The 22,043-nt window shown below is 45.6% G+C and overlaps 1 protein-coding gene across 1 annotated transcript in view; it reads right to left on the bottom strand.

Moving 5' to 3' along the window:
* Positions 1 to 613: 613 nt before the first annotated feature.
* Positions 614 to 22,043, bottom strand: part of LOC139234133 (semaphorin-7A-like) — a 58,250-nt gene continuing 36,820 nt past the window's right edge. The window contains exons 8-14 of the mRNA XM_070865101.1: positions 19,867 to 20,045; positions 15,850 to 15,958; positions 13,842 to 14,037; positions 13,439 to 13,554; positions 13,163 to 13,323; positions 9,894 to 9,949; positions 614 to 8,609 (exon numbers count right to left, since the gene is read on the bottom strand). Of these exons, the coding sequence (XP_070721202.1) occupies positions 8,227 to 8,609; positions 9,894 to 9,949; positions 13,163 to 13,323; positions 13,439 to 13,554; positions 13,842 to 14,037; positions 15,850 to 15,958; positions 19,867 to 20,045 (1,200 nt within the window). The 3' untranslated portion in view covers positions 614 to 8,226. The remainder of the gene's footprint in view (positions 8,610 to 9,893; positions 9,950 to 13,162; positions 13,324 to 13,438; positions 13,555 to 13,841; positions 14,038 to 15,849; positions 15,959 to 19,866; positions 20,046 to 22,043) is intronic.

A 22,043-nucleotide genomic window follows, 5' to 3' on the forward strand; every position in this document is an offset into this window, starting at 1 on the left:
TAAGCTGTATTCTTTTCCCCACAGGCTGTAATTTGACACTTTATTCAATGTGTTGTATTACTATTCTGGGTGTGTTATTAAAGGTGTGCCTTTTTAAACATAATAAAGCCATACCTGCTTCCTACCTTGAAACCAATTGTCTGTCCAAGTCTGTCACAGTCCCTTCATAATTCCAGTGTCTAGAACCAAGGGTGTGAGAGCGATTTGGAACCGCTCATATAAGGTCAAAAGGGAACGCTGACCCCCTGAAAACCACCCCTTACATAACAAACAGGCTGGAGTTTGCTGCATTTAAGGGGACATGCCTGGTGCACTATGTGAGTGGAACCTCAGCTAGAATGGGTTAGGTACAGGACAATTAATGAAAGAGGTTGTGTTAGATACAGGGCAACACATAGGGTAGAGTGTAATGTGAAAGTTAACACCCAGCCAGTTACTCGAAATAGTAGCAGAGGAAGTTCGATCGCTAGTCTGAGTTATGTTTTTGTGCTGTGCAACATTTCTCTTGCAATGTTTGCTGTGTCAATCAGCTGAAGCAGATTTTGTTTCAGCTGCAATGCTAACTTTAATCGCAAGTTGTTCAAAGTGCAAATCACATACCTCAGGTGAAACATTCAGGGCGCAGGCAAGGAATTTATTGTGCATGCAATCTTTACAAAAAGGACAAGGACAGCAGGCACCTGAGAACACCACCACCTCCACATTCCCCTCCAAGTCACATACCATCCTGACTTGGAAGTGTATCACCATTCCTTCATCGTCACTGGATCAAAATCCCGGCACTCCCTCCCCAACAACGCTGTGGGAGCAGCTTAACCACACGGACTGCAGCGGTTCAAAAAGGCAGCTAACTGCCACCTTCTCAAGGGCAATTAGGGACGGGCAATAAATGCTGGCCTTGCCAGCGATGTCCACATCCCAAGAACGAATTTTAAAAATCCATTAGGAGCCATTCTCTAGTCACCACCACGATTCCAGGTCTTATTCTAACAACCAGTCATGCTGCACAGAATGTGCTAACGCAAAAATGGTGTCAACTGCGCCCCTCCACAAACTAGTGGGCAGAGGTCAGAGGTCGGGTGCTGTCAAGGAGTATGAGATCTCTTCATGCCCCCACCCCTCCCTCCCCCCCCAATTCCCTGCCCTCCCTCCTTCACACTCAAGACTCTGGCCGACTCCAATATTACTATAGCAAGGGTGCAGCGAACTTTGAAACAAAGTTTTACAAGTTCCCGTGTTTCAGGCAAGCTGACTGACCCCATCGCCTCTTCATGGGCTTTCACCAGTATTTAGATACCAAGAAACAGCGCCCGAGTAGACTTCAGACCAAAGTACATGAAGTTCAATACCAAAGCATTTCAGTTAATCACAGAATATGGAAAATTATAAAAATATAAACATATAGTAATCAATAAGAAGTTTCATTTTAAGCAACATAGTGCAGTGTAACAACATAGCTTATCAATATACAGTAATTTTATGAAATAATTTTTATTGTGAAAACAATTGTGATAAATAGCTTGGGGAAATGCAAAGTTATTTAGAGAGTGGCAGAGCCAATTTGGGATTGAGAACCTATACGAACTTGGCTGCATTCGGTGCCAAATTTTGTTTGATAACCTGTAAAGTGCCTCTGGGTGTTTTATGGCGTTGATGGCCATTTGTTGCTGTATAATGAAACCAGCCCCGAGAACAACTTTCGCTCAGTTCAGCATGGAATCTTCCCCTCAGAATGTAACAAGGCCCTCGATGTCAGCACTGGCGCTGGTTCAGTGAAGTTGGTAACCTACAGGTAACCCGTTCAGTTACAATGCAGGTCCTTGCTCATTTATACACTGCACTTGAAACAACTCGGCTTGAGCTCTGGAGTTGCTAAACGGTTCTTATTTAAACTCACAGCCTGGATATGTTCTGCGTGCGGAAAGTACATCACCAGAGCTTTCTACAAAAAACACAGCCGTCTTAATACTAAGCAATATCTGCAGTGATCACTGAGCTAAATATAATCAAGCTACCAGCTAGATGGTTGTAATGTATTTGCTTCATGAGTTCTTTGCTTAAGAATTCATAGCCACGTATTTCTATTAAGAACAAGTTTATTAACAATCACACTACACATTACCAGTTCATCCACCAGTTCATAACCACCTCCCTCACCATGGATCTCCAGAACCCAACTGGCTGGGGTTTTATTGAGTCTTGTGAACATCACATGTCTGGCTAAGCTTGACTCCCAACTCAACAGCTCTACAACTATTTTTGTAAAACTTTAAATCCGACAAATTAACAAATAAAACTTTTGAACTTTAAACCAATCAAATTAGAATTTGGTTGCCGGGGGTGATGATGCACTCCAGTCCCTCTGGCGCCCACCTCTCGCGGAAGGCCGCGAGCGTACCGGTGGACACCGCGTGCTCCATCTCCAGGGACAAACCGGGCGCGAACATAGCCATGGAAGAGAGGCAGGCAGTCGGGCCGAACGACCCCTCGACCACCCGCTGCCTGGACCGGTTAATGGGCACCTTGGCCAGGCCCAGGAGCGGTCCCATGAGGAGGCCCTCCGACCTGCCCGCTCCCCTCCGCACCAGGGTGCCCAAAGATCAGGAGCGTGGGACTGAAATGCAACCAGAATTTGAGGAGCAGCCCCTTCGAATAACGAGCAGCAGCAGCTCTAGCAGCCTGCGAGCATGCTCACAGGTGCATACATGACACCCGTGATGGCGCCATTTAAGAGGATGGTGCCATTTGCCTAATCACTGCACTTCCGCGGCAACGCCCATTCTCCCCCATCGCTGTCATCACTGGAAATGAATGGCCAGATCTCGGACGTCCTGTGCAACTTAAAAGGCCACGAACCCCCCCCCACCCCCACCTTCAAAACCCTCAAGGACTCCGTGCCGTGGCTGAGGCGGGAACAGGCACAGCGTCAGACTGCCCCGCGGGTCTTGTGCTCTGTTTAAATTTCACATGACCAGTCACAAAAGCCCAGAGCAGCTCACACTGTGCAAGTCTATCAGCTGTTACACTTTACGCGCGCAGTTGCACGACCCATATTGTCATACTCACACCGAGCGAGCCAATCCTGCTGGAGAAGCTTTGCCCTCACAATCACTGCTCCCTCCCCCACCCCACCACCACTTAGTTGTTTCTTAAATGAGTTCCTGTATTTTTTCTAACATCGCCTTATGTAAACTTTTGCCAATCACCTTAAATATGTGTCCTCTGGTTCTCGACCCTTCCACCAATGGGAACAGTATCTCTCTATCTACTCTGTCCAGACCCCTCATGATTTTGAACACCTCTATCAAATTCCCCCCTCAATCTTCTCGGCTCTAAGGAGAACAGGCCCAGCTTCTTAGTCGATCTATGTAACTGAAGTCCCACACCCCTGGAATCATTCTCGTAAATCGTTTCTGCCCCCACTCTAAGGCCTTCACATCCTTCCTAAAGTGCGGTGCCCAGAATTGGACACAATACTCCAGTTGAGACCGAACCAGTGTTTTATACAGGTTCATCATAATATCCATTCAATGCCTCTATTCATGAAGTTCAGGATTCCGTAAACTATTTTAACTGCTTTCTCAACCTGCTCTGACATCTTCAATGATTTGTGCACGTATACCCCCAGGTCTCTCTGTTCATGCACCCCGTTTAGGATTATACCATTTAGTTCGTATTTCCTCTCCTCATTCTTTATAAAAATCACAATTTTCCTAACTTTCTCCCCTCTTCTGTAAATCCCTGGGGGCCGGTTCAACAGGGGCAGAAAGTGCTTTGGTACCATGAACTCATGATCGCTCTTTAGCCACGAGTCCACACAGCGGACTATTCAACTGTGGGGGCATCACGGCCGAGCCTGTCCTCATCCATCGTCCGCATTGGTCCCATTCCTGGCCCGGAAGCTGAGGCTAACATTAGTAATCCAGCTCACTCAGTACAGACCGGAGGTGGGTGGGTTAAACCTTGGGCCCTCTGCAACAGCTCAGAACCACAGTTTGAGATACAGGCACTCAATGGGCCATCCCACAGCCAATGCAAGCTATCCAGAGCAGCAACCTTAGAGCAGGTTACTGTTGTTACATAGAATTTTACAGCACAGAAACAGGCCATTGGGCCCAGCAGGTCTGTGCCGGTGTTTATGTTCCACACGAGCCACTTCTCATTTTACTTCATCTCACCAGATCGTTCTATTCCTTTCTCCCACTTGCATTCATCTAACTTCCCCTTAAATACATCTACGCTAATTGCCTCAACCACACTATTTTACAGTGAGTTCTACATTCTCATCATCATAGGCGGGCCCTCGAACGAGGATGACTTGCTTCCACAAGAGTTCACAGATGTTTCAATGCAGGACCCGATGTTCCGGTCCTGAACTCCAGTTGAGGGGGTGGAAGATGCCTGTGCGTGGATTTTGTTTAACGTGTGGTGACCGTTGCACATCAGCCACCACATGGGCTCAACAGAGCGCGGCCTTTATCCAGTGGCAAGGGTTGAACCAGGACGAACTGGAGACCTGCTCTGCTGCATGGATCTAGTGCGCACACATATCGCAGTGTGGGCTGGCCCGTGCTGCCCCCTGGGCCCTCGGCTCTCCTGGGCCCCATACCCTCATTCGCCGCACCTCCGCCCACGATGTTCCAGGGCCCGGCGCGCCAACTCTATTTATAAAAAATAAATACATCTACGCCAATCGTCTCAACCACACTAGTTTACAGCGAGTTCTACATTCTCATCAATCTCGGAGTTAAGAATATGTGTATAAAACACAAAGGACAAGCGATCACAAAACAAAGTTTATCTTAGTATTTTTTTCCCCATCCGCGTGTTCCTATCCAATTATCCTTCTGTCTTAGAATAGACAATAGAGCAATGATCCAGAGACGTGTGTTCAAATCCCACCACGGCAGCGGGGGGGAATTTAAATTCGGTTGAAATAAATTTCAGCTGAAATAAATCTGGAATTAAAAACGCTACACTGACCATGAAACTACCCAAGTGTCATAAAACCTATCTTGCTCACTAATGTCCTTTAGGGAAGGAAATCTTCCGCCCTTACCCGGTCTGGCCGATGTGTGACTCCAGACCCACAGCAGTGTGGTTGACACTTAACTGCCCTCTGAAATGGCCCAGCGAGCCACTCAGTTGTCTCACCGCCACCTTAAGGGCAATTAAGGACGGGCAATAAAGGCCAGCCTTGCCAGCGACGTCCACATCGCATGAACGATTTTTTTTTAAACACGTAGCTCCCTGGTTCTGGTTAACAACTATTTTCAACTTTGCAATTTCCATATTTGATTGCTGGTGGATTCCTCATCACGCAAATCAGATTAATGTGACAGCCAGAAACTTTCCAGTTTTAGCCCGGGTAATTACCAGAAAGTTCAGCAGGAGGAACGATTCCGGTAACAAAGGGTCAGCGTTTAGAAATGAGTTGAACATACTGAGTGAATGGGTGAACATGTTTCTGGGACATCCCCTGGCCCCTCTGTCTTCTGCTCATTTAAAAGAGGTATGCAAGAATCAGAATCAGGGAGTTTCTCAGCTCATTCTGCCTGAAGCACCTCTGCTGGAGTCTATCCATTTAGTCCTTTTCCCATTGCCCCATTTAAGTTTTTCGAATGCAAATTCTTGCCTACTTCCCTTTTAAAATCTATTCTGGATTCTCCTTTCAGCGCTGTTTCTAACAGGGCATTCCATGTACTAACAACCCTCTGCGTAAAACAATAATTGTTCTAACTGTTGTTTGGTGTCGGTCTTTATTGCCTCTGCACTACTCACTCCCCAAACAATGGAAATGCTAGTTGCTCAGAATGGTCGGCCCTCACAGAATGACACCGGGGCTAAAGGGGTTAAATTACGAGGACGGGTTGCACAGACTAGGCTCGTGTTCCCTAGTGAATAGAAGATTAAGGAGTGATCCAATTGAGGTGGTTAAGATGGTTAAAGGATTTGATAGGGTCGAGCGAGAACAATTCTTTCCTCTGGTGGTGGGGTGGGAGGGGGGGGGGGCCAATCCAGAACAAGGGGGCATAAACCTTAAAACTAAACCAGGCCGTTCATGGGTGATGTCAGGAAGCACTTCTTCACACGAAGGGTAGTGCAAATCTGGAACTCTCGCCCCCAAAAAGCTGTAGATGCTGGGGTCAACTGAAAATGTCAAAACTGAGATTGATCGACTTCTGTGAGAACATAAAAACATAATTAGAAGCAGGAGTAAGTCATATGGCCCCTCGAGCCTGCTCCACTTTCCTGCTCGATCTCCCTATCCCTTGAATCCCCTAGATTCTAAAGATCTATTTCAGCCTTGAATATACGCAATGATTAACAGCCTCTGGGGCAGAGAATTGCAAAGATTCACCACCCTCAGTGAAGACATTCCTCCTCATCTCAGACTTAAATGGCCGGCCCCTTATCCTGAGACTGTGCCCCCTGGTTCTAGACACTCCAGCCCGGGGGAAACAACCTCTCAGCATCTACCCTGTCAATCCCCCTCAGAATCTTGCACGTTTCATTGCGATCACCTCTCATTCTTCTATATTCATTCAATATATTTAAGGCGGAGATAGAGACAGATTTTTGAGCGATAAGGGAGTAAAGGGTTATGGGGAGCGGGCAGGGAAGTGGAGTTGAGGCCAGGATCAGATCAGCCATGAACTTGTTGAATGGCGGAGCAGGCTCGAGGGGCTAAATGGCCGACTCCTGCTCCTATTTCTTATGTTATTAAACTCCAGAGAGTATCGGTCCAATCTACTCAATCGCTTCTCGTAGGACAATCCACTCATCCCAGGGGTTAATCTAGGTGTAATGTATTTGCTTCATAGGTTCTTTGCTCAAGAATTCATAGCAACAGCAAGGCGTGTAAATGGAGTTAAGTCACAGATTAGCCATGATCTAATTGAATGGCGGAGAGGCTGTGCCTATGTTCCTAGATTTTGGGTTAATACCTCTTGGTAAATAACAGCTGGAGGAATGTTGTAGCATGAAGCATTTATCTCCACTAAACAGCTAACAGTAATTTCTGCCTTTTTGCGTGTTAAAGATTAGATACAAGCTCCTTTGCTGTGTCTATGAGTGACCTAGAGTTGTGGCGAGCTGGATAAGCGGAGGAGGGTCTCACTACCCAACCTCTCTCACAACTTGAGCCAATGGAAGGAAGCCGAGAAAATCGCCTGTCTGAGCCAAACCGCAAGCAAAAGTGAACACTTGGAGCTAACTTGCCCTTTCCATGAGAGCAAAGAGCTGGGATATAGATCTGTGAATGGCTGCCGATTTAATCTTCAAAAACTCCATTCACCTAAACATCAGGGAAATAGAACATAATTATTCCAAAAGCAGAATACTGCGGATGCTGGAAATCTGAAATAGAAACAGAAAATGCTGGAAATACTCAACGTAAAACTCGAGGAACATCACCTCATCTTTCGATTGGGCACTTTATAGCCTCTGGACTCAACATCGAGTTCAACAATTTCAGGCCAGAACCTCTGCCACTAGTTTTTCACATGGATGCTGTCGATGTTTCCCATTTACACCTCTCCTACACTCGGCTTTTCTTTCTTTTACAACAGTGACTACACCTTCATTGGCTGTAAAGCACTTTGAGACGTCCGGTGGTCATGTAAGGTGCTATATAAATGCAAGTCTTCCTTTATTTGTCCCATTACCACCATCTTTTGCTTTGAACTATCATCCCTTTTGTCATTCAATCACTCCTGCCTATCACAGACCTTGTTCTTTATCTCCCTTCCCCCCTGTACCTGCTTCTGCATCTATCTGCCTGTTACCTCTCTAACTTTTTCCAGTTCTGACGAGGGGTTATCGAGCTGGAACGTTAACTCTGTTTCTCTGTTCATCAGATGCTGCCTGACCCGCTGATTATTTCCAGCAGTTTCTGTTTCTAAAACATAACGATTGTTTCGCTGATGTTCTGCTGGGTGGAGGTTTCAAGGGCTGAATCACAATGCCCAATAATGGGGTGTGCTTTTCATCCAACCTTCTCCCCTCCCGTATTCACGTTGGGGCCTCATGTTACCAGTAGATGTCACCACTGTCACCGTTCTTCATTTGAAAGCACAGACAGTGGGGCATTGGCAGGCCACTTGACCATGGGAGTCGGGGAAGGGAGGAGATCAGAGTAGAGCCTTATCCCGTCTTTATGCACAATATTTTCCAGCGGGGATCAAATCAGGGAGCGTGGATAAGCAGATGAATTGTTGCTCGAATTTAGTGCAAAAATAGAGCTGCGACTGTCATCAAAACAGAATACAAAGCAACGCTGTATCTGGATAGATATAGTGAAGATCCACTGTTGTCCTGAATGAGATAAGACATATGAAGCTGTTTGTGTCCTTCTTCATTTGAAATACATTTGTAAGAGCCAACAGAGACTTTAGAAAGGTCGTTTATGAAGAGGAGGCATTCATCTTCATTCGAAGAACAATCCAGCACCTCGTTATCATTGAACTTCCATGAGTAATCGGCATGATGGGAGTGCTTTGGACATGACAGGTACACAGGCACACTGCTCTCGAGCGGGAGAGAGATGAGCCTGTGGTCAATGCCGTCTGTATCATCGCTGGCTCTCCGTGAGGAATGCAATTTTGCAACTAACAGGAAGGAAACAGAAACCATTAGTTTGCTGTCCTGTTAAAGCTGTCTTCAACAAACTTGAGGTTCTGAATTCTTGAGATTTGACATATTTCAGTGCTAAACTGCTTTTCATAATTAACAGGTTGAACCTCCCTTCTCGGAACCCTCGGGACCTGGCCTGATCCGAATTAGGGATATTTCTGGATAAGGGGAGGTCACGTGTTTTCAGTGTGTGTGTATGTGTGTGTGTGTGTGTGTGTGTGTGCGTGCCGACTGGCTGGAACAACTGTCAGTCAGACAGTCAGTCAGTCAGTCACTGTGTTGGTGGGCAAATGTATTGTGGGTCTGTGAGTGTAAATGGACAATTTTTTTTCCTCACTGATATTTTTCGAGGCTTTTGACCGACCGTGTTCTGCACATGTGCCACCCGGCGGCCAGAAATAGTGCCGGATGAGGGCGTTCCGGATGAGGGCGGTTCAACCTGTATTTCAGTTCAGACATTCCTCAGAGAACAATAAACATTTACAGCACAGAAGGAGGCCATTCAGCCCATGGTAATCCATTCAAGCTCTTTGCTCGAGCATTGCGGATCCCACAGCTCTGCGCTCTCTCCACAGCTCTGTATTTTCCCTTGCTTCAAACTGCTCTGCAATGATCTTTGCCTCAACCATTGCCTTTCACAAAGCATCCCATGCTCCAATAACTCTCTCCATTAAGAAATGTTCTCCTAGCATTTCTCCTCACTCTCCCACTGACGATATAACATTGGCGACCCCCTTGTCACTAACTCCCCAACCAGAAAAATAGTCTTCCTCTATTCACCCCATCATTTTAAAAACCTCATTAAATCTCCTCTCAACTTTCCCTGTTCCAGTGCAAGTAGTTCCAGTGTCTCAAGTCCCTCCTCTTAACTCTAGTTTCTCATCCTCCCTTAGTGCTCCGCCCCACACTCAAGGCCCAGCTGATGAATTTTATGGCTGCAGACCCAAACCATTTCCTGGCTAAAAATTTATCGCCCCGCTGCCATTATCGCCCTAATTAGCCCCCAACCAAATTTCCACCCCTTGGAATTTAAAAAATGGCAGTGATTACCTTACAATTTCTTGCTAAATTGTATGCATTTCTGCTAGAAATGTTTCTGGTTATTTTGCACCATTTCATTTGAGCAGCTCGCTTAGAAATCATCGACCTATAAAATCAAACAACCCCCATAATCTAGGTGCCCGTGGGTTATATCTATTGAGACATGAATCTGTGACCAGAGCAATGATAGTGAGCACCATTTCTCAAAGCAATCTCACCTTTTCCTTCAGCACATTTTCCGAAATAATTTTTTTGAAGATCTTGGATCACATACCTGCAAAATGAAGTACGATATAAAGTTTAGAGTCTGTGTGCTGGGGTTGGTGAACTTGCACAGTTTCCAATCCTTCCCTGTGCGGTTGGTTGCTAGTACAATACTGTTTTCACAGCACTAATTTAATAACTTCATTACAGGGGTCATAAGGAAGATATCAACAGGGCAGTGTTAGACTGGTATTTAAAAATAATGGCGCTGAAATCCCAGCCTCCCCGGGTCTGTACGGAGTGTGTACGGTCCCAGGAAGGCATCGGAAAAGCCGGTTTCGGCATGAAATGCACATGCGCTGAAAACTGGCTTTTCCGATATGTCAAGTTCTGGCTTGACAGATCCTCCGTATCTCGGGAGCAAGGATATTCCCACGGCAGGGATTGGGCTATTTACCCATCTCTTGCCCAGCGAATGTCCTTAAAACTCTTGTGCCTGGTAAAAGCAGGCGCATAGCCTATGTTTACCAGCGTAAGAGTTTAAAAACATATCAAAAAAATATCAAAATAAAATTTAAAAATACATATTTATGTGAAAAACCCTGCCCACTCAGGCCATTTTATTTTAAACCATAATTAAAACTTTTTCATAAATCAGCAAATTTTTTTTTTCAAAAACATTTCTATCAACTTTAATTTCTGTAGTGTAGGTGTTTTTTTTAATGTTTTATGTAGTGTTTGGGTGTTTGGGGGTGTTTCTCATTCATAGTAATAGCAGGTTCGGACTTACGAAACTCCTATTACTATGAATGAGAAAATACTTCACCATGATTGGGTGTCCAGGCCCATGTGACTCCTGCGACGTCCCAACATGAACGCGCTCCGTTGTACAAGAGGAGGAAACCTCGAGTCCGAGATCTCTGGCGGGCATTCGACCAAAAGGTAAGTGCACATCTTTTCTCCTATTTTTAGTCGAACGCCCGCGGGCCATTGTTCCTTTTAATTCGTGTTATCCAGATTCGCTGCTTTCACATCTCTTGATTTTACAAAATAGTTTGGTATGATGAAAACTGTTACCCGTGTCCTAACTTGCACCAAGTCCCGTTCACCCATCACTCCTGTGCTCGCTGACCTACATTAGCTCACAGTCCAGCAACCCCCTCAACTTCAAATCCCTCCATGGCTTCACCCCTCCCTATCTCTGTCACCTCCTCCTAAGTCCCACAACCCTCCGAGATCTCTGTGCTCCTCCAATTCTGGCCTCTGGTCCATCTTCCACTTGCTTCGTCCTAATATTGGCGGCCAAGCCTTCAGCCGTCTAAGTCCCAAGTTCTGGGATTCCCTCCCTTAACTTCTCTGCCTCTCTCTCCCCCTCTAAGACGCTCCTTAAAACTTGCCTCTTTGACCAAGCTTTTTGTCACATGTCAACAGTAGTAGTGAGGGTGGGGACAGCTTCAAACAAGAAATTAGGGATGCAATAAAGGTACAGCAGTTATCATAGGTAACTTTAATCTACATATTGATTGGGCTAACCAAACTGGTAGCAGTACGGTGGAGGAGGGTTTCCTGGAGTGTATTAGGGATGGTTTTCTAGACCAATATGTCGAGGAACCAACTAGAGGGCTGGCCATCCTAGACTGGGTGATGTGTAATGAGAAAGGACTAATTAGCAATCTTGTTGTGTGAGGCCCCTTGGGGAAGAGTGACCATAATATACTAGAATTCTTTATTAAGCTGGAGAGTGACACAGTTAATTCAGAGACTAGGGTCCTGAACTTAAGGAAAGGTAACTTCGATGGTATGAGACGTGAGTTGGCTAGAATTGACTGGCGAGTGATACTTAAAGGGTTGACGGTGGATAGGCAATGGCAAACATTTAAAGATCACATGGATGAACTTCAACAATTGTACATCCCTGTCTGGAGTAAAAATAAAACGTGGAAGGTGGCTCAACCGTGGCTAACAAGGGAAATTAAGGAAAGTGATAAATCCAAGGAAGAGGCATATAAATTGGCCAGAAACAGCAGCAAACCTGAGGACTGGGAGAATTTTATAATACAGCAGAGGAGGACAAAGGATTTAATTAGGAGGGAGAAAATAGAGTATGAGAGGAAGCTTGCTGGGAACATAAAAACTGACTGCAAAAGCTTCTATAGCTATGTGAAGAGAAAAAGATTAGTGAAGACAAACGTAGGTCCCTTGCAGTCAGAGCCAAGTGAATTTATAATGGGGAACAAAGAAATGGCAGACCAGTTAAACAAATACTTCGGTTCTGTCTTCACGAAAGATGACACAAATAACCTTCCAGAAATACTAGGAGACCGAGGGTCTAGTGAGAAGGAGGAACTGAAGGAAATCCTTATTAGGTGGGAAATTGTATTAGGGAAATTGATGGGATTGAAGGCCGATAAATCCCCGGGGCCTAATAGTCTGCATCGCAGAGTAGTTAAGGAAGTAGTTCTAGGAATAGTGGATGCATTGGTGATCATTTTCCAACAGTCTATCGACTCTGGATCAGTTCCTATGGACTGGAGGGTAGCTAATGTAACACCACTTTTTAAAAAGGGAGGGAGAGAGAAAATGGGTAATTATAGACCAGTTAGCCTGACATCAGAAATGGGGAAAATGTTGGAATCAATTATTAAAGATGAATTAGCAGCGCATTTGGAAAACAGTGACAGGATCAGTCCAAGTCAGCATGGATTTATGAAAGGGAAATCATGCTGACAAATCTTCTGGAATTTTTTGAGGATGTAACTAGTAGAGTGGACAAGGGAGAACCAGTGGATGTGGTGTATTTGGACTTTCAAAAGGCTTTTGACAAGGTCTCACACAAGAGATTGGTGTGCAAAATTAAAGTACATGGTATTGGGGTAATATACTGATGTGGATAGAGAACGGGTTGGCAGACAGGAAGCAGAGAGTTAGGATAAACGAGTCCTTTTCAGAATGGCAGGCAGTGACTAGTGGGGTGCCGCAGGGCTCAGTGCTGGGACCCCAGCTATTTACAATATACATTAATGATTTAGATGAAGGAATTGAGTGTAATAGCTCCAAGTTTGCAGATGACACTAAGCTGGGCGGTGGTGTGAGCTGTGAGGACGATGCTAAGAGGCTTAACGTGCTATCTGAAAGACGGCACCTCCGACAGTGCAGCACTCCCTCAGCACTGCACTGGAACATCAGCCTGGATGAGGTGCCTTTATGAGAGGAGGAAGACGGAGGTTTGAAAACAAATTAGCGCAGGAGATTTAAAATATAGAAAACGGTTCTCAAGACGTACCTAATACCCGGTGTGATGGGGACACATTTCTTTTTGTCAGTTTTCCATCCACAGTAAGGGTCTCTGGCCATAACACAGCTTTCACAGCTTGGATTATATTTGTCACACTGCGCCAATGGGAACCGAACCAGCTCTTTGGCCGTGGTAACATACAGCTGCTTCTAGAAAGAAAAGAAAAAAGTACATTTTCAATGTCTATTCTTTGTATAAAAAGAGAAAAATATTTCTTATTGATGTTGTCGCCAGCTATCACTTCCGGGTAGGACGATGACTTACGCTTTCAGAATCAAGAGACATTGATAAGATCGGTCCCGGCTCCTTTAAAACCTCAAGTTCGGCTATGGTGAAGGTTGACTGACCCGTCTCAAGAACCTTCCGGATTTTACCATTTTCTGTGCGGGGGGTGGGGAAAGAAAGAGACCCAAAGGTTTGCAAAATGTAAAACTACTATGAATTCTCATTCCTCGTGGTATGGCAGCTGAAATCTAGGAGGGCCAAGAATCCCAACTCAAGAACCGAGGGCCTTCAACATTCTTAAAATATCCAAGGCATTCAATGGCAACACATTAATCATATTATTTACCATGGTATAGTTGACAATCAATATGTTGGGCATCTAGTAATCTATAATGGTCGAATCAGGTATCCTCTACACAGACCATTAGCTGGTAGGACCTACCCATAGCCAGGAAAAGGACACGGGACACAGCTCCGTTGATGCCAACAACGGAATCCACCACTATTTTGTTGAAGTGATGCCTATTCTTGATCAGGAGTGGGGTTTTTCCGATGGGATGGATCTGAGCCTCCATTTCAGGATAACGATCCACAACGCTCAGCACTTTATCCGGCAATCCTTGAGTGTCACTGACGCACTGCAATAATGTGGGAACAATAAGAGACTGTAAGCTATTTACCGATAAGATGCGCTTTGCAACCCCTGTGCAACACATGGTTCCCTACTCAAGGATAGAGGCTGGAGCACTCCGCACACTCCCACAGATTCTTGCTTTTACTGACAATGAGTAGCTCGAATTTTTCTGGCAGAATATGAAATGTAGAAATGATCGGGGGTAAAGATTTGAAATTGGGGGGGGGAGGGGGAAAGGTTTTGGTAATATGTTTGGTGAATGATGAAAGGAGAAGCCAACCGTGATAACCAATCATGGGCCAGATGTAAAAAGCAAGAAGAAAAATGGGTACGGTAGCAGAGTGGTTATATCACTGGACCACTAATCTAGAGGCCTGGACTAACGATCCAGGGACACAAGTTCAAATCCCACCACAGCAACTGGGGAATTTAAATTCAGATTAATTATATAAATCTGGAATAAAAAGCTAGTGTCAATAATGGTGACCATGAAACTACTGGATTGTTGTAAAAACCCATCTGTCCCAATAGGGAAGGAAATCTGCTGCCCTTACCCGGTCTGGCCAATATTCAGACCCACAGCAATGTAGTTGACTCTTAACTGCCCTCTGAAGTAGCGGCTCACCACCACCTTCTCGAGGGCAATTAGGGATGGGCAACAAATGCTGGCCTTGCCGACGATGCCTGCATCCCAGGAACAAATGAAATAGAAATGACAGATGGGACTCAAAACAAATATTAGAATAAATGTTATCGTGAGTAGTTTTGATCAGTTTGATAATGTGGAGAATGGATGGTGCAGTGATTGATACTGTTCCTTAACCTCTGGAACAACGTCCCCTATAAGCTGAGCGGCCTGTGCGATCATTTGAATGGCTTGCTCACCCCTTAAAGGGTCCATATAGCGGCAAAACAAATCACAGGGAACGTTGCTCTGGTATCTGCGATTGAATCCAGTTTGGACTGATTGAACTTCTGGCCCATAATATTCGAATATATAAACTAGCCCAGTATTTGCAGAGAACTATCTAAGAACCTGTTTAATCAGCTAATTCTGAGGTATCAGATCTAATTGAATGCTGCTCATCTGTATGAGATATTAGTGCCCTTTGTGTAACAGATCATTTTGATGTTCCACTGTGTTTCTGCAATGCCAGAATTATACAGTCGGCTTTTTTCTTCGTTCCGAATAATGCTTGACACAACTCTACTTTAACAGGATTTTCAAGATCGTGTTCAATCAACTGGGTAAGTAGATGCCACTAAACCTTACATCTTCTTGTCACATTTTGTGTCACACTTTTATGTCAACTTTTTCCATTATAATTGCCTTAGTGAACATTTATAATGGGAACTTTCTATGTAAACATGTCATGCTGTAATTACACCCTCCCACTAGGGGTGGCACTGTGGCGCTTCAGCTTTGCATCTCCAGCTCCTCAGCTTGCAATGCAGAGAAACGCCAAGGCTCCGCCCAACTCTAATTCCCTGCTGCTCAAATCGCTGGCAGTTTTGTGATTTAACCATAAATATTAGTACAAAATCACATAAAAATAAGCACAGAATGTATGACTTTAAAGGTGGTCACTGAACTGCATCCACATGCCTTGGTCCACATCTCCCTCACCTGAAGGCTACACTTGCTCTACACCGCCCATGTGCAACACCATAAGACCATGACTAGTGTAATACAAATATCGATATTCCAGCACCTCACAGAATAATTAGTCAACTGCCCCCAAGTATATCAGCCATATTTTCTTGATCACAAAAACACTCAATGCATGCAACTGATGAACAGCCAGCCGTTACTTACCGTGCCAGGTCTGGGAACAGGAATATTTTCATTGAAACCTTTGAAAGTGGAAGTTTCAAACACGTCGCTAATGTCCTTCATGGAGTACACGCATATTGCTGATGCATTCCTGAGACAAGGCAAGATATTTGAGGAAATGTTCAGGTTAAGAAATAGAAATAAGACGAACTGTATTGATTCTCCCGCAAGGTAATAAAATCGAAGGCCCAAATCTCGGTTTTCCTGCCTGAGTTTGGATACAATGCTCCACTCGCTAATGAAACAATTGAAAAACTGTTTCTTAATTTCTACTCTCATCTCCTGAGTGCAAGATCGAACCTGATTGATATTGGAGTGCAGGGTCTGAAGGTGATTGATATTGGAGTGTGGGGTCTGAAGATGATTGATATTGGAGTGTGGGGTCTGAAGGTGATTGATATTGGAGTGCGGGGTCTGAAGATGATTGATATTGGAGTGCAGGGTCTGAAGGTGATTGATATTGGAGTGCGGGGTCTGAAGGTGATTGATATTGGAGTGCAGGGTCTGAAGGTGATTGATATTGGAGTGCGGGGTCTGAAGGTGATTGATATTGGAGTGCGGGGTCTGAAGATGATTGATATTGGAGTGCGGGGTCTGAAGGTGATTGATATTGGAGTGCGGGGTCTGAAGGTGATTGATATTGGAGTGCGGGGTCTGAAGGTGATTGATATTGGAGTGCGGGGTCTGAAGATGATTGATATTGGAGTGCAGGGTCTGAACGTGATTGATATTGGAGTGCAGGGTCTGAAGGTGATTGATATTGGAGTGCAGGGTCTGAAGGTGATTGATATTGGAGTGCGGGGTCTGAAGGTGATTGATATTGGAGTGCGGGGTCTGAAGGTGATTGATATTGGAGTGCGGGGTCTGAAGGTGATTGATATTGGAGTGCGGGGTCTGAAGGTGATTGATATTGGAGTGCAGGGTCTGAACGTGATTGATATTGGAGTGCAGGGTCTGAAGGTGATTGATATTGGAGTGCGGGGTCTGAAGGTGATTGATATTGGAGTGCGGGGTCTGAAGGTGATTGATATTGGAGTGTGGGGTCTGAAGATGATTGATATTGGAGTGCAGGGTCTGAAGGTGATTGAAAGCAGCTCCATGGGCTCTGGGGCCCTCTCTGGCACTTACATAAGAAATAGGAGCAGGAGTAGGCCATTTGTCCCCTCGAACCTGCTCCGCCATTCAATAAGATCATGGCTGACCTGATCCTGGCCTCAACTTCACTTCCCCGCCCGCTCCCCATAACCCTCAACTCCCTTATCATGCAAAAATCTGTCCATCTCCACCTTAAATATATTCAATGACCCAGCCTCCACAGCTCTCTGGGGTAGAGAATTCCAAAGATTCATGACCCACAGAGAAGAAATTCCTCCTCATTTCCGTTTTAAATGGGCGACCCCTTATTCTGAAACTATGCCCCCTAGTTCTAGATTCCCCATGAGGGAGAACATCCTCTCTGCAACTACCCTGTCCAGCCCCCTCAGAATCTTATACATTTCAATAAGATCACCTCTCATTCTTCTAAACTCCAAGGAGTACAGGTCCAACCTGCTCAACCTTTCTTCATATGACAACACCTTCATCTCAGGAATCAACCTCGTGAACCTTCTCTGAACAGCCTCCAATGCAAGTATATCCTTCCTTAAATAAGGAGACCAAAACTGTATGGAGTATTCCAGGTGTGGTCTTACCAACGCCCTGTACAGTTGGAGCAGGACTTCCCTGCTTTTATATTCTATCCCCCTTGCAATAAAGGCCAGCGTTCCATTTGCCTTCCTGATTATTTGCTGTACCTGCATGCTAACTTTTTGTGTTTCATGTACAAGGACCCACAGATCCCTCTGTACCACAACACTTTATAATCGCTCCCCATTTAAATAATAATTTGCTTTTTAATTTTTCCTACCAAAGTGGATAACTTCACATTTTCCCTCATTATAGTCCAGCTGTCAAATTTTTGCCCACTCACTGAGCCTGTCTATATTCCCTTGTAGATACTTTGTGACTTCCTCACAATTTGCTTTCCCACCTATCTTTGTATCATCAGCAAATTTGTCTACATTACACTCGGTCCCTTCATCCAAGTCATTAATGCAGATTGTAATTACAGATTGAGGACCCAGCACTGATCCCTGCAGCACCCCACTGGTTACTAATTGCCAACCTGAAAATTACCCATTTATCCCGACTCTCTGTTTTCTGTCAGTTACCCAATCCTCTATCCATGCTAATATATTATCCCCAACCCCGTGAACTTTTATCTTGTGCAGTAACCTTTTATGTGGCACCTTGTCAAATACCTTCTGGAAATCCAAATACACCACATCCACTGGTTGCCCCTTATCAACCCTGATCGTTACATCCTCAAAGAACTCCAGCAAATTTGTCAAACATGATTTCCCTTTCATAAAACCATGCTGAGTCTGCTTGATTGTATTATGATTTTATAAATGTCCTGTTGCTACTTCCTCAATGATTGACTCCAGCATTTTCCCAACGACAGATGTTAGGCTAACCTGCTTCCTGTCTCCTTCCTTTTTTAAATAGGGGCGTTACATTTGCGGTTTTCCAGTCCGTTGGAACCTCTCCAGAATGCAGGGAATTTTGATAGATTACAACCAATGCATCCACTATCTCTGCAGCCACTTCTTTTAAGACCCTAGGATGCATGCCATCAGGTCCAGGGGACTTGTCCACCTATAGTCCCATTTGTTTACCTAGTACTTTATCTCTAATGACAGTGATTGTTTTAAGTCCCTAGCTGCTCATACTCCCTCAGCAGAACCTCTTTCTTTGTTCTATCTATGTCGTTAGTACCTATGTGGACCACGACAGCTGGATCTTCCCCCTTCCACTCCAAGTTCCTCTCTAGCCCAGAGGAGATGTCCTTAACCCAGGCACCGGGTAGGCAACAGAGCCTTCAGGACTCACACTCTCGGCTGCAGTGAACAGTATCTATCCCTCTAACCCAAGGTGGTTGTGGAGAGCATATTTCCACTCGTAGGGGAAACTAAAACTAGGGGACATAGTCTCAGAATAAGGGGCCGCCCATTTAAAACTGAGTTGAGGAGGAATTTCTTCTCTCAGAGGGTTGTAAATCTATGGAATTCTCTGCCCCAGAGAGCTGTGGAGGCTGGGTCATTGAATATATTTAAGGTGGAGACAGACAGATTTTTGAGCGATAGGGGAGTCAATGGTTACGGGGAGCGGGCAGGGAAGTGGAGCTGAGTCTATGATCAGATCAGCCATGATCGTATTGAATGGTGGAGCAGGCTCGAGGGGCCAGGTGGCCTATTCCTGTTCCTATTTCTTATGTTCTTAACTATACTGTCCCCTACCACAACAACATTTCTTTTTACTCCCCCAACTTGAATGGCTCCCTGTACCATGGTGCTGTGGTCGGTTTGCTCATTCTCCCTGCAATCCCTGCTCTCGTCCACAGAGGCAGCCTTTCTCAATGTATGTGTCCACATCCTGGGCTTTGCCACCAGACCCAATGCTGCCCTCTCTCCATGTCCACACTAGTGCATTACTGCCCAGGTGGCTGCACATTAACTGGTGAGATTTCATTACCTTCTTCCCCCATCCCCACTGAGAAACTGTTCCCTTTAACCATGGACAAGGCCCGAAGTGTACTCCCGGCAAAGAGTATTCCTCCGACGAGAAACCTCTCTGACCTCAGCCTGCTCACCCCCACATTGCTTGCACCTTTCATGAGATGCGATTGGATGCTTCCTGCTCCATTGGATACTAGAGACATTCTACCCGAGAGAGAGTTCATACATTTTTGTGATATTTATTAATGGCTCATTGACTCTCACTGCTTGGGAAACGTGAACCAAATTCTAATGTGTAGGTGCAATGTCTGTGTGTGGGATTGTGTCAATAACTGGACCAGATTGTACTATGTCGGGATGGAGTCGGGCTTTGATGGACAGGGTTTTATTTGCGTTATGTTTATATGTTCGAGGGCCTATTGTGCAATCGTTGTGGACTCACCAATTACTGTTAAAAATTCCATAAACTCTGTCTTCACTCCCATCGCTTGATCTCGCAATGAAGACGTCTTCGATCCTGTTGAAATGCACGTTGTCGGTGGGAATGTTACACAGCAGCCGTGCTTTCAGAAAGGACGCCCATTTATTTTGCAAGTGCTGCCTGGAACCACCTCGGTCATCCTTCAGAGAAAAGAGATCAGAGCCTGTAATATCCCCTCACATGTACAGTAAACCATTTCGGAGAAGTGCAATGGAAGTTGGTCTACCACGAGGTGACCAGAACATATGGTCCCAATGACTGAGCACCTCGTGCCGCCTTAAATCCTTCTGGTGTGACGTCAGTGAGCACCTCGTGCATTGGAATGTGAGAGTACAAAGGAAGCGTTTTACAATAAGATGTGGATTTGCACAGAAATATGTGACTACAGACTGCCCTTGCTGCAGTGTATTTTTCTGTAGCAATTGCACTAGTTACAGATAGTGATCATTGGATTCAACACAATGTCCTACAAATTGCCCCACGAATCAACAAAAACAACTTGCATTTATAAAGTACCTTTAATATAGTCAAATGTCCCAAGGCGCTTCACAAAACGGGCTATCATGCCATATTAGGAGATATTAGGGCAGGTGACCAAAAGCTTGGTCAAAGCTGTAGGTTTTAAGGAGCGTCTTAAAGGAGGAGAGAGAGGCGGAGAGGTTTAGGGAGATAATTCCAGAGCTTTGGGCCCAGATTGTTGAAGGCATGGCCGCAAATGGTAGAGCGATTATAATCGGGCATGCACAAGAGGCCGGAATTGGAGAAAGGCAGAGATCCCGGGGGGTTGTAGGGCTGGAGGAGGTTGCGGAGATAGGGAGTCCCTCGATGTTGAAAGTGGAGATGGTTATCTGGCCACCTGATGGCTCAGCAATGAAGCTGAGTCAAACAAACCCCAGAAAATCCCCGGCTCAACCCGTGGTCCGAGCTGGGCAAGTTGAGCCGGGGCCTGGGATGACGGAGCTGCTCCGAGTGGCCTTGTTGCCTGTAGGTTGACGAGGGGAATATCGGCCGGGGCTCCCACTCCCAATCAGCCAATGACTGGGACTGGAAGGGCGGAGGTTGGGCCGGGACAGGACCGAGCTGGGCTCTGGGTTCTGCCTTTCGAAGCCCTCAGCGGCTCCTGAATTGAGCTGTGACGGTTTCGTAGCCCCAAAGAGGAGGGAGACCCGGAGGGATAGGTCAGTGTCAGGGAAAAAGGTGCAGCGATGGATTTAAATCATAGAAACTTACAGCACAGGAAGAGGCCATTTGGCTCATCTTGCCTATGCTGGCTCTTTGAAAGAGCACCATCATCACAGGTGGTCCCTCGTATCGAAGATGACTTGCTTCCACGCCAAAAAGGGATGAGTTCACAGGCGTTTCAATGAAGGACCTAATATTCCAGGTCCCGAACTACATGTTGAAGGGTGGAAGATGCCTGTGCGTGGATTTTTTTAACTTGTGGTGACCGTTGCACACCAGTCACCACACGGGCTTGACAGAGCTAGGTCTTGATCCAGTGGCAAGGGTTACCCAAGACAACTGGAGACCTGCTCTGCTGAGCAGTCACGCTTAGTCCCACATCCCCGCTTTGTGTCCGTAACCATGTAAGTTGCTCATCCTCAAGTATCTGCCCAACTTCCATTTAAAACTATTTATGGAATACGCTTCCACCACCGTTTCAGGTCGAGAGTTCCAGATCTTGATAATTGAGTGAAAAAAGTGCTCCCCATCTCCCCTCTCGACGTCTGACCAATGATTTTAAACCTATCACCTCTGGTTATTAATCCACTCGCCTGAGGGAATAATTTTTCTCTGTCTACTCGATCAAAATCTCTCATCAGCTTGAAAGCCTCTATTAGGTCATCTGTTAGGTCACCTCTTAACCTCTGTTCCAAGGAGAACACTCCTAGCTTTTCCAACCTCTCCTCGCAACTGATGTCCCTCATCCCTGGGAACATCGCGGTAAGCATCCTCAGTACCCTTTCTGCCGGCGTTACATCATTCCGTCCACAATACTCCAGCTGAGGTCTAACCAGAGATTGGTCACGTTCTAGCATCATCTTCAGGAGGTAGGAGGTCTAGAGGGGATTTGAGGGGAATTTCTTCACCCAGAGGGCGGTGGGGGTCTGGAACTCACGGCCTGAAAGGGTGGTAGA

The sequence above is a fragment of the Pristiophorus japonicus genome, chromosome 21, assembly GCF_044704955.1.
Source record: "Pristiophorus japonicus isolate sPriJap1 chromosome 21, sPriJap1.hap1, whole genome shotgun sequence".
In the NCBI taxonomy this organism is placed as follows: Eukaryota; Metazoa; Chordata; class Chondrichthyes; family Pristiophoridae; genus Pristiophorus; species Pristiophorus japonicus.